At 46.7% G+C, this 12,002-nt stretch overlaps 6 protein-coding genes across 6 annotated transcripts; 5 read left to right on the top strand and 1 right to left on the bottom strand.

Annotated features, from left to right (window-relative positions):
• Positions 1–27: 27 nt before the first annotated feature.
• Positions 28–1,560, top strand: F5147DRAFT_784509 (uncharacterized protein; the record flags this gene model as incomplete). The annotated part of the gene is made up of 4 exons (XM_041442863.1): positions 28–645; positions 730–802; positions 858–1,018; positions 1,069–1,560. The coding sequence occupies 4 exons, from the start codon at positions 28–30 to the stop codon at positions 1,558–1,560; spliced, it is 1,344 nt and encodes a 447-aa protein (XP_041284111.1).
• Positions 1,561–5,866: 4,306 nt separating this feature from the next.
• On the bottom strand, positions 5,867–6,732 carry F5147DRAFT_784507 (uncharacterized protein; the record flags this gene model as incomplete). The annotated part of the gene is made up of 2 exons (XM_041442862.1): positions 5,867–6,566; positions 6,620–6,732. The coding sequence occupies 2 exons, from the start codon at positions 6,730–6,732 to the stop codon at positions 5,867–5,869; spliced, it is 813 nt and encodes a 270-aa protein (XP_041284110.1).
• Positions 6,733–7,804: 1,072 nt separating this feature from the next.
• On the top strand, positions 7,805–8,017 carry F5147DRAFT_591748 (uncharacterized protein; the record flags this gene model as incomplete). Its single annotated transcript, XM_041432197.1, has 1 exon — positions 7,805–8,017. A coding segment is annotated over one exon (213 nt), but the record flags the coding sequence as incomplete, so codon positions are not given.
• Positions 8,018–8,290: 273 nt separating this feature from the next.
• F5147DRAFT_591746 (uncharacterized protein) lies at positions 8,291–8,890 on the top strand (the record flags this gene model as incomplete). The annotated part of the gene is made up of 1 exon (XM_041432196.1): positions 8,291–8,890. A coding segment is annotated over one exon (600 nt), but the record flags the coding sequence as incomplete, so codon positions are not given.
• A 3-nt stretch (positions 8,891–8,893) lies between these two features.
• F5147DRAFT_562235 (uncharacterized protein) lies at positions 8,894–9,112 on the top strand (the record flags this gene model as incomplete). Its single annotated transcript, XM_041430611.1, has 1 exon — positions 8,894–9,112. A coding segment is annotated over one exon (219 nt), but the record flags the coding sequence as incomplete, so codon positions are not given.
• Positions 9,113–9,355: 243 nt separating this feature from the next.
• Positions 9,356–10,381, top strand: F5147DRAFT_784505 (uncharacterized protein; the record flags this gene model as incomplete). Its single annotated transcript, XM_041442861.1, has 4 exons — positions 9,356–9,784; positions 9,846–9,989; positions 10,046–10,246; positions 10,295–10,381. 4 exons carry the CDS (start codon positions 9,356–9,358, stop codon positions 10,379–10,381), a joined length of 861 nt encoding a protein of 286 aa, XP_041284106.1.
• Positions 10,382–12,002: the final 1,621 nt, after the last annotated feature.

Here is a 12,002-nt window from a genome sequence, read left to right as displayed (position 1 = left end):
CACATGTACGACCATGCAGGTGGTGTCATGACGCCTCCCATCCATATCGACAATGCTCCAAATCATTACCTGCAAATCTTATCCAGCGTCGTCTTCGGTAGTCTTGAGTGTATTGGGTACAATCCTTCCATCAGTATATTCACAAAGACGCTTCGCCCCGCTCAACTCAAAAATCCAACTTCTCGCCCTTCTATGAACAAACCACCCGCACAAGCTCAAGTGAACAGTTCCCAGACAGGAGGTCAGATCGGAGGCACTGCAACACCTGAGTCTGATTTGGGGATAGACTTAGACGTGGAGATGGGCTCGGACTTAGAGGAAAGCCTCCCTATAGACCCCCCTCAGTTAGAAATACCCCAAGATCCCCTTTGTGCGACTTATTCAACCCTGATCAGCAGGATCATAGTCAACGACCACGCATATGATATTCTCGAACTCATATTCTCGAGTCAGGGGCTCGTTGGGCGTGGTACTGTGTGCTATTTAGCCAGGAGGGATGATAAAGAATACATCATCAAGGACCATTGGGTCCTTGGGGGTAAAGATGTTGTGTTGAACGAGGTTAAAATGCTGCGGGAGATGCAAGGGGTCTGTGGTGTGCCAGAACTGGTCGAGTATTGGCTTGTCGAAATCGCGCCCAATGAGGTTGACGAAACGATGAACTATTGATACAAGGTTTTGGGAAGTATCAGAGGCACCTCTCATATGCATGTTCATTTGGTTTTGAAGCCTCGCACGCGACCTTTGCATGCATTCCAGACAAGAGTAGAGCTGGTGAGTGCTCTTCAGGACATCGTCAAAAGTATGTATTTGTTTATGTCCTAATCCACTCTGTGTTCTAATGACATGTTTCTCAGTTCAACAGACAGCAGTCGAGGATCGTGGAATTCTTCACTGTGATTGTAGTCTTAATAATGCTATGATCGAGGATGACGGCGATGGGACCCACGGACTCTTGATTGATTGGGAATTCGCAGTGCATATCTATGCTGGCCAGAAATATGTTATCGGTGGGACGGTCAGTACTAATTATCTTCTACAAGAATTCATGCTCACAGCAAATATTAGGGCACATTGCCTTTCATGTCACATTCACTTCTGTGGCAGCTTTCAGAGGCTGTGGGCGACCCTGCAACATCTGCTCACAGCTGGAAGGTGAAGGTTGCCACGTCTTCCCTTGCAAAACCGCCCCCCCTCATCCAACATCACTACCATGATGATTTGGAGTTGCTTTTTTACGTCTTGGTGTGCATCTGCATTGAATCCAGGGGTCCTCTTGGAGTTAGACATGATCTCTCAGCTGATAGGAGTCAAGAATGGCTACCACATCTATGGTCCGCCGGCACGTTACAAGCAGGCGGTGATTTGAAGACTTTGTTTTTTTTTCACCCAAATGCACACAAACTCCAGAAACAATTCCACCCCTACTTCAAGACGCTACTCCCACTTGCAACACAATGGTACCACCTGATCAGAAACAAAGGACTGTTGAATGCAGTAACTTTCCAGGAGGTCCTCAATCTGTTGGAAACACATCTTGCCACGCTTCCGAAGAACTAGCCTTTCCCCGAGCTTCTGTTTGCAAAGAGGGTTATTGCAGCACTGCTGAAAAAGAGACAGGCAAGTGACTTTGAGGATGATGATCGGGATGATGATCATCTCGACCAACCATCAATTACAGAACATACTAACCAGATTCATGGTTGGATGGGCTGGACAATGGAAGTTATGCCCCAGTCCAAACGGAGCAGAACTACATAATATATCTACATTTACTACAATCGTGATAGTTAATACCTTCGTCCATAGAGTGATACCCCCTCCCATGTACCGTTTGTTGAGATATTCTCACGCAAAGTTTGAGTCATAATATGATATCTCACGCTCAGCTCCTACTTGATGCACTCACTACACATGTTTACTCCCAGCCTATTGACTGACTGACTCCTCATATGAGACTCTTGGACTCGGCTAGCTTCTCATCAACCCCATTCGCGACCCCCAGGCTGCGGTGTATTACATTTGGTGCGCTTCAAGTTGTCCAATGACGTATTTAGTTACAGTTATTTTCAAGCGCTTTTCAAGCTGCGATGGTGGATTGTATTTAAAAGTGAGTATCAGTAAGTTATAGTTACGGTGGCTCATTTCTCCCCCTTCGCTAGTCATGCCTGGAAGCCCTAAGAAAAAGAGAACGAAGCGCAAAGCTACAGACTCTGATCTCAAGGCGCTCGAAGGGCAAACAGCTCCAGCAAAAAGAGCGCATGCTCGGGCTAATGCACCGTCTGCATCGATTCTCGATCAAGGAGCTGATTCACAGCCTCCTCGACGATCAGGACGCCCAGGTGCAGGGACAGGAGGTAGGGGAGCTCAACTGGAGAAACTAGGCGATATCTTGCATGCTCCAGTGCAGATCAGCCAATCCAAGGGTGCCACCTCCCTTGATCTGAATGCTCCTGCAAACCCTCTCACTCCTGAACCGACTCGCAAGGGTTGCAGGAGTCGTTCCAAGATATCTTTTCTCTTTGTTCATGTTGAACAATACTAAAGAGACATAGAAGAAACAACCCCCTCCACCATATAGCCCTTCGGTGGAACCGGACACCACGACTCTGAAATCACGCTCGAAGAAAAACAAGGTGAGTTTTTACAGTGTGAACGATCACATATTAATTCATATATGCAGGATACTGTTGTTTCTGCCCTGAGCTTCGAACTCAACCATCAGCCGACTTTTTTGCAGCGAGAAGCTGGGGGACAATACAGATTTTCGCCACCGATTGTCCCTGCCGGTACAGAGCCAGATCTTCAAGCATTGAACAACTCCTTTGTGGCCGCAGCCAAGAAGGCACACGCCCTGCCCGATTCCCATTCTTCTCTAAGTCAAACTCGTGTTACTACTCTTAACATATCCCAACCTCAGGTTCCTGTCGCTACTCATAGCGTCCAGGATCCTATACTTTCTGGGACCAATTCATCTGCGGTGCTACCGGATGTGAACTTTTACCAGAACTTAGATCCTGCCCTCCGGCTGCCTGTACCACAAAGTATAGAATCTGAACAGTCTGACACATCGAAAGATGATTCATCTGGCTTGGATGAAAGTAGTGGGGACAAGCAAATTGGTTGGGGAGAAGTTCACAGGTGTCATAGTACACACCCTGGTAAGTCGCTGCCTATTTACGTTCAGGTTGAGCTGAAAAGCAACAGGTTTTCCGAGAGAAGGCTCACCACCTCAACCTCAGGTGGTCACCGCTGTAGAGATACAACAATTGCTGGGCACTACACGAAGTGAGTAGCCAGCGATATAAAAATGTTGTGGTCATGCACAGCCTAGTCTGCTTTACTTGCAAGACAAGTGCGTTCGACCCGAGGGGTTAGCTATTGGATTGGTCTGTAGTTAGTGAAATGATAAAACGGTCAAAAGTCCGAGCGCGGGAAACAAAGTCCGAAGGTATATCTACGATGTCCGATGCCAAAGTGTCGGGTCCGATGTTTTCGGGTTTCAGGTTAGCGGGTTTCGGGTTCGGGTTTAGTGGGTTAGCGGGAATGGCGTCAGCGAACGTCGGAAAAGCGAGCAGTATGCGGATATATGATAACGACGGGTATTTCGGATAGAAAGAGCGGTAATATTCGCAATGTCAACTAAGAACTACGAAATATTGGGTTTGACCACTAAGTATCAGGGAACGGCTCCCTACTACTTGGATGATGAAAATACTCATAGTCAGTCCAATATATATATAAGTACATAGAAATACGGAACCCTATAGGCGAAAGTAGCGGCCGACGATTTCGGGTCCGAAGTACATGTAAACTAACATGAGGCGCTGCGGATGATGGGAAAACATGTAATAGCGCTTGCTATGACGTGAGTAATGTGTGAAATAATCAACTACGCACCTAGTGGGGCTAGCAGGACAGGATGGGACACGGATAGGGCAAGTGCGCAGGAAAATATCGGGTCCGATGCGGCCGAAACGTCGGGTCCGCTAGTCAAAGTGTCGGGTTTGCGTCGGGTTGTGCGGGTTACATCAGATAGTGATGGGCATTGAACGTATATTGGGAAATCAGTGAATACGAGCCTAGCGCGAGCTCGAGTGCTACACCGCTCTTCCAACAGATTTCGAATTTCAGCACTCTTGTGACGAAGGTGATGAAGCAGCTGAAAACATTTTGGGAGTTGGTGATGATTTGAGCAAGGATTTGAGCGATGATGGTACGGCAATGAATTAAAAGAGTGCCCCCCAGGTATAAGTCTACTACTCTTTTGGAGTACGCTAATCTGTTGTTCAAGCTGAACGACATTCTGAAGCTTCATCACAAAAGAAACAGCCACCCCCGACTTCCTGATCCCGCTCTCCTGGAGCTTCTCCGTGTTGCTGAGATCGATACCTCCAACTCGAAGGTGAAATGGAAACGGAAGCAGACATCGAAACATAAATTGAAGGTGGTCGATGGATCCGATGATGAAGGGCCAAAGGCCACCCAGCTGGGTTGGTATGGTCCACGCTGGAAGAGTTTTCTCGAGGATGTGAAGGCGGAGTGTCATACTCAGCAGGCATTGGAGAACCCTTTCCCGAGCCTTGTTCATGATCTGCCAGTTTCGATCACAGAGTCACTCTCAGCCTCTCTCGTGCAATGGCTAAAAAAAACGGCCAACAAGTTGACGCTGGTAAGCTACTATTTCCCTCCAGATATTCTACTGACTCGGGGTATCCACCAGGTGTGTGGCCTGCTCATAAGCCTGACATGGCGAGACTGGTGTGTATATCTTTTTTGTGGTGCGCTTCATATCTTATTTGTTTTCTAGCTGTATGATGACTTGGCAACCTGGCACTCTGATCTGAAAAAAATGTCATCTCCATTACGCCTTCTGCATACAGTCTTTCCCCGCCAGCTGACATTCCCGCTCAAGAGCGCGCAGCTTGCGTTGAGGTTGCCACCGCAGAATTACTGGACAATGGTAGATTTCTCCGCCACGGAGTCGACGAATTGGGGAAAACCAAGAACTTTGCTCACCCTGCGCTTCTTCAGGGCATCATTCTTTTTTACTATACTGGGTCTTATCGCATTGCTTACAGGCGACCAGCCATTTTTCAGAAGGAGGTTCCATTAAAATGCCTAGCTCTCGTTTGCACCGTGGTACGTCCGGGATATTGACGTTTCAACATTCTGACATGTTGCTTTCAGTTTCATTGCGTCTTCCAGGGCCTCAAGAAAAATGGCAATGGCAAGTCTTATTCAAAATTTACTTCGAAGGAGTACGAGTCCATCTATCATTCGATGCTTGAGCTACTTGATGCCGTCATGAAAGACCCATATCACGGTCCAAAGCTGGTGCAGCAACTCCGTGAATGGGCCAAGATTGGATAGTAAGGAAGCTTTTACATAGCATTCGATACTGATGAGTTCATCCAGGGCAGAAGCATCGAAACTCGACGGCGTTGACATGTCAAAACATCACCACCTGCGCGTCCAACTTGATTGAGTCTCCCATCTCCCGGCACTGTCAATTGTCACACATCATATTCTTGCATATTTACTTTTATCTTTTGCTCGTTGTCTGCTAGTATCGTGTTTCCCGCTGATTGAATTTATCGTCATTTGTTTGCTACTATTGTACCCGAGTCGAGTGAGCTTCTGAGTCATTTGTGAGTATCTGCGCAAGCATGGACAGATCTGTACAAGACAAGACAGAAATGAGCTACTGTACCTGAGCCGAGTGAACTTCTGAGTGGTTTGTGAATATCTGCATGAACATGGACAGATCTGTACAGACAGACAGAAAAATGATGATATTCAAGACCTATTTGGTCCTCACTAGGCAGGTTTGTGAGGGTCTGTGCAGAGGTTGACAGAAATAGTTTTACTGTAGTGAACTAGCTAGAAGGGACCAAGCTGTGCACATGGCGCGCTGTCCAGATCTGGACAGAGCCCGGTGATTTACTGATGCAGGCTCGAAAACCAGTTTCTCTACTAGGAAGCTGCAAGTCTCAGAAAGAAATTGTTCGGCGTGCTTGAATGCCGCTCCCTGATCGAGAATCTTGAACATGAGGTCTTTGCATCCTTCACTGACACATCCAAACTGCAGTTCCTTGAAGCGTTTGACGATGTCGTCGTACGGCTGTGGGATCCTACCATCAAGAAGAAAACGGCCCATACCATTCCACCAAATTGCGTGCCAGTCCTCATTGCAACCAGTTGGGTCTTGACACTTATTCGAGTGCATCAAGATCTTCAGTTCCTCCGCAGCTACGATCCGGCGGTGACTATCAAGCGCAGCCTGAATGTAAATTACATTCAAAAAAACTTCGTTGCCCATCAACTCCCGGTGGGCATGAGTGAGCTCGGTAATTGGGGTTTCTGCCAGTTGCTGGAAAGCATATGGAAAGATGGAGCGGACGTGGTATTTGATGGCGAGGTTGATTAACTTAGCTGGGTGGAAACGGTAGCGTGCGGTAGATATGCGGAAAATAATGAATTCACATGCATGGGAGCATTGATACATGTCGCAGAAACGGAGAAATTTCGAGAGTTCATCGATGCTATGAGATCCAGTATGCATTCTACCATGACAAATGGTTCAGTTACTGACTAAAAACATAAAATATCAACATACCTTCCAAACATGAATTCAAGAAACAACTCAAACATCTCCCGAGATATTCCATTAAGGTGAATGGGTTTATCATCACACATGCCATCTACTTCTGGTTGCCTAGAATTCTCCATGGTAGAAAACATATCACGAAAGACATTGGAAGATGCGGATAAGATTGAACTGCAGAGTTTGTATAGTGTATTCTCTACCTGTCAATGGAAAGTTTTCAAATTAGTACGATAATTTGATAGATGAATAAAAATCACCTGGAAGATGTGGCTGGACGCATTAAAGTAATAAATCAGGTGTCGGGTTGGTACAACAAACTCTGTCGACATATTAGCAGGAAGTTGAAATTAGACGAAGGCAGTCAAACTATAGTTTGACTGCCTATGTTTGTGACCACTGACCATTTTTCTCACAGGTTTGATACATTGTCATTGTACGCTACTCTATGATTCTATTGAATGCCGATTCATTCTAAATCTCGTTTCCGCAGTAATCGTGATGCCTATACCACCACAGGCATTTCCGCCATTTCCATCTCGCACGCCAACTCAAGCTCCATGGTCAGCCAATTTTCTTACTGCTCACGATACATTGTCAGATATATACCGACGTGCCTATCATATTCTGCATCAAGAAGATGCCGACCCCCTTCAACTTATGTTTCACTTAGAGGCTGTATCTGGAGATGCTATACCCCTGCTTCAAGCCCTTGCACATGACCTGCAGGGACATGAGATGCATGATTGGCTGACTTGTGCAGCAACCTTGCTAGGAGATTCTCTGTTCAATTGTCATCGTTTCAACACAATACTCGAAATTCGTAAGTCGTATTATCTCATTTTGAATGATTGTTGACTATGCGTGAATCCCAGAATGGACACCAACATTGCATTTCCAGAACCAGTGTCATTGCTGCATACAGGTTGTCCAGGTCGTCCGAAAAAACTCATCGACATTGTGTTCCTTTCCGAAGCGGTCTCGAATTCACATCAAATTAGACTTATGGAACTTGCCAAAATGTTAGGAGTCCACAGAAACACGCTGCGACTGTATATGAAGCACAATTGAGTTGAAAGAAAATACTCCGATCTTACCAATACTGATCTTGATCTCCTCATCAAGGAGTTCAAGAAAAAGCGACCCGATTCAGGTATCCGGTACATTGTTGGGTATCTTCGCAGACATGGTGTCCGGGTGCAACATCGACGAGTAGTAGAGTCGCTTCGCAGGGTTGATGGCTTAGGCCAAGTCCTGCGAGATCGACAGGTCAAACGTCGACGGAAATACCATGTGAAGCGCCCCAATGCATTATGGCATGTAGATGGCCACCATAAGTTAATTCGATGGGGGATTGTGATTCACGGATTCATCGACAGGTTTTGTAGAACGGTGCGATGTGTTTTTTAACGCATTTGCATTGATTACTGACTCTAATTTATATGTCTATTAGATAATGGGACTGAGCGCAAGTAACAACAATCGCTCCAGCACAGTTTTGGAACTGTTCATTCACGCAATGCAAAACTTCAGAATGCCTTCTCGCGTGCGAGGAGATCGTGGAGGAGAGAATCTCGATGTCGCAACGTATATGATAATGCGAAATGGACCACGTCGTGCATCCTTCATGTGGGGATCGTGAGTCGTAATGTGTTTGTTCTGCAGCTTTATGTTAGGTACTAATTCTGGACAAGTTCTACATGGAATTCGCGGATCGAGCATCTATGGGTTGAAGTTGGCACGCAGTTTGCTAGGAGGTGGAGAGCATTTTTCACTCAACTTGAAAACCATCACGGGCTCAACCCTCACAGCCCTAGTCATATCTGGTTGCTCCAGACTCTGTTCCTCGATGAAATCAATCAAGATTGTTCGGATTTCCGGGCGGAATGGAACTGTCATCCGATACGTGGTCCTGATACCAATGACAAGAGCCCTAAGGTAAATGCGTCGTTTTACATTTATGGGACCCTGACAAATTATCTCATTGTGACCCAGGATTTACGTTTTTTAGGTCAAATGCAGTTTGGCGTGTATCGATACGACTGTGAAGGGGTCCACCCTGACATGATCGAAGAACACTACGGGGTACATGGCCCTACTATGACTCGACAACAACATCAGAGTGGAGCGGGGCATCCAATTGACGAAGAAGAAAGTGATAATGAAGAGGAGCCTCTAAATATGGTACAGGCTATCAATAATCAACAACGACACCATATCCACCACGAAGCTATCAGCGTTCCATCACAAATCAATCCTTTCATCAATGACGAAACACGCTGACAATTCTCTGCCACCCTTATCGAAGTCATAGCCGAGGATATAACACCGTGCGACTGCAGGCTAGCAGCAAATGAGTGGGAAGGTGATGAGTATCCAATCTTCGAGGCTATCCCTATTGGCCAACGAGGGTCAAAGGAACTACATGTGTCTCTCGCCGAACCAAGCTGGTTCAACCGGGCGAGGCTATGGTGTCAGGTGTTGCTAGTGTTGTCATACTTTTTAGCAGCTGGGCAAGAGTAACTTAAACTTATGAGAGTCGTAGTAGTTATTAGTCTTGAAATACTTACTTGGACAATATGTCAACCAGAAGGCAGGCAGAATGTCATAATTTTCAAACTGTAAATATAAACCGCACTATCTAGTACCTGTTGACCATCCTCTTGAGGTCCGAGTCATTTCCGTCTCTTGTCTCCTCTTCCGTGTGAAGTCTTTCTCCACCTTCTCCCACTAGTGCTATTGCTCTGCATGGATTCCGAGAGCAATGCTATGAATCGGGAGCACTTCTGTAGAGGTTCCAAATCTGACAGTCAAGTGTGCGACTGCGAGGAATTCTTTGCTCGGTCGCAGGATGAAGGCCACTGTGTGGAGTGTGGTCACGGTCGCAGCAAACACCCTCGCAAGGCATCAACTTGGAGTGGCAAACCACTGGAAGTTCAAGATGAACAGCCTCACCGACTTGGAAATACCTCAGCTGTTGTCAAGGATATTTTTGACCGAATTGCTAGTGGTGGCAAAAGTGCCAATGAAAAGTCGTCCACCGCCAAGCGACTCACTGAAGCCGGCGTACCACTCGCCAATGCCCGAGAGGAAGCCTTATCAACTCTTTCTTCCACCCGACTTGCTGGTTACAGTAAACTGGTCAAGGGCCCAGTGTCGTTGGCTGGGTTGCGAAAGGTACGGGATCATCGGCTAGTGCATGAAGATTAGTTTACATGAATACTAAAGTTGCTTCTAGGATCGCAAGGATACTATGAGTAGCTCACTGCAACCTAGTAAAATTGGAAGCCAAGCACGCAGGAGCACTATGTCTAACCTTTCCACGACCGGAGCTAACACTTTTCGTGTCGCATCAATTGCTCTATTGACTTGTGGTGTCGATGTTAGTCAAAGACAATCAATAGTCTACTAAACCCACTGATTCATAGCATTTTCCAGAGAAACAGTCTCATCAGAGTGCCTAAGGCCCCAAGCAAGAATGGCCGAAATGAAATACAGGCTATGAAGAACCGGGGTTGTTACCTTGACCGGCCTGAGCAATTTATCATCGATAGTAAATGGTCCTATCACAAAATCACCAGCCAGTTACGAAGCTGGTTTCCTAAGGTATTCGATTATCTGGATATTGTTACGACTGGGGTATGTCGAGCTGTCTTAGTCCGAGTGGACTGAGATTCGGCGAGACAGACGTGGTTCTTCTCTCGAATGAGAGGTCAAAGGTTTCTGGCTAAGGCAAGTATCGGCGACTTCCTTAGATTGATGGTTCTTAGATAGCAAGGTTGGAGACCTTACTAAAGGACTAGTTCCAGGTAAAACCCAGTAGATTAAAGTGAAGAACTACATGTGGTACGCTATGTATCTATATAGCGAGAGTTCAAGTGGAGCTTGTAAATGCGTATCAAGATAGAAGGCGGACAGCCCGCTTGGTAGACGATAAGAGATAAGAGATAGTAACCATGGTGTGGACAGCCCACTTTGATAAGAGATGATCGGCTAAACATAGTGATGGTTACTAGCACGGAAAGTCAGCTTGGCGATGATGTGAGTAAGAGTCTGGAAAGTAATTGGTCGCTCATCAACAGCTGTGTTTAAGTACCATTGTCCGGTAACAAAGGAGAAGCGAAGAGAATTAGTGTGCCGTAACATTACCCCCGTGTTATGGTCGATGGCACCGGCTTTGACGTCACTAGTTGTCCTGGTTTGCATAGTAGATGGGGTCGGCATCGGCATTGTGGAATTCCAACTCCTCTGGCTGTACCAAGTACTCCCTATTGGCACGCTCAAGATCCTCTTCTTCTTTCTTATCTTTCTCCGCTTCCCATGCGGCTAACGCGTCATAGAAGCCTTCGTCGGTATAAACCAACGGGAATGCTGGCTTGTTGGTGTCAAAGGGGCAATAGATGGAGAAGTGCCCGGGTTTCGTGTCGCCGCAGAAGCGACAAAAGTATAGGGGGCAGTTCTTGTGCTTGTGGCCAAGCTTCTTACAGAGTCGGCAGATAAAGTTGGCGTCAGCAATAGTGCCGACTACCTGTTTCAACGAGGGGGATCTGATAGTGATATTGGAGGAAGGGATAGTGGGGGGTTCCTTGGTGAGGTCGATGACCTCGCGCTTCTTTCCTTTGGACGATTTGTTCTTGGTTACACCGTGAACGATGGCTCCGTTGTGGAGGTTTCTTCTATAGACCTCGTTGGGCGCTGGGACAGGTACTGGTGCAGTGTTCCCTCCAATCGAAGTTGGATCAGGTAGAACAGCGGGGGGATTGTGAGTAATAGGAGGCAACGGGCGACCGACTTGGAAGGAGTTTCGATCAGCAACAGTCTGTATAATTTCCCTGCAGATAGTGCTAAAACCAAGAGGGAATAGCTGAAGCGTAAGCGAGCGAATGCGCCGCTGGACGTGGTTGCAGGAGAGTCTGAGGGCATTGTTCTCAATCTGGGCGAATTCTTCTTCGAGGCGTTGGGTAGCTCTAATGATATGGATATAAGTGGCAGCGACTCCAGCTGGCACTGCTGGCTGGTTGTTGAGATAGGTCTCGATTTCGAGGGCGTGGGCAACGGATAGGATAGTGGTTTCGACGATGACGTCGTCTTCAATGCTGACAATGTTGTCAGCAAAGGGGGATTCACAGAGGCTGATGGAGGAGACATTGGATTCAGTAGGGGAGGTAGTTTGTTGGGAAGACATGTTTTGTATGACGGTGGGGACTGGTCAATTTAGTTCAACTTGTGCCTCTTCTTATAGGCGGAAAGTAGGTCTTCGGCGTTTTCCATGTTCTCCGCTGGAATCCATTCGTTACTTCCAGAAGAGTATCCTTTCCAGGATACGAGATAGCGTCTTCGTTTACCCGTTCCCTTGTGACTTAGGACGGCTTCGACTTCGTATTCCTCCTATTGA

Source organism: Suillus discolor (genome assembly GCF_016758755.1).
Source record: "Suillus discolor strain FC423 chromosome Unknown F5147scaffold_591, whole genome shotgun sequence".
NCBI lineage: Eukaryota > Fungi > Basidiomycota > Agaricomycetes > Boletales > Suillaceae > Suillus > Suillus discolor.
The sequence above is the reverse complement of the archived record's forward strand: the minus strand, read 5'-3'. Positions and strand labels throughout refer to the sequence as shown.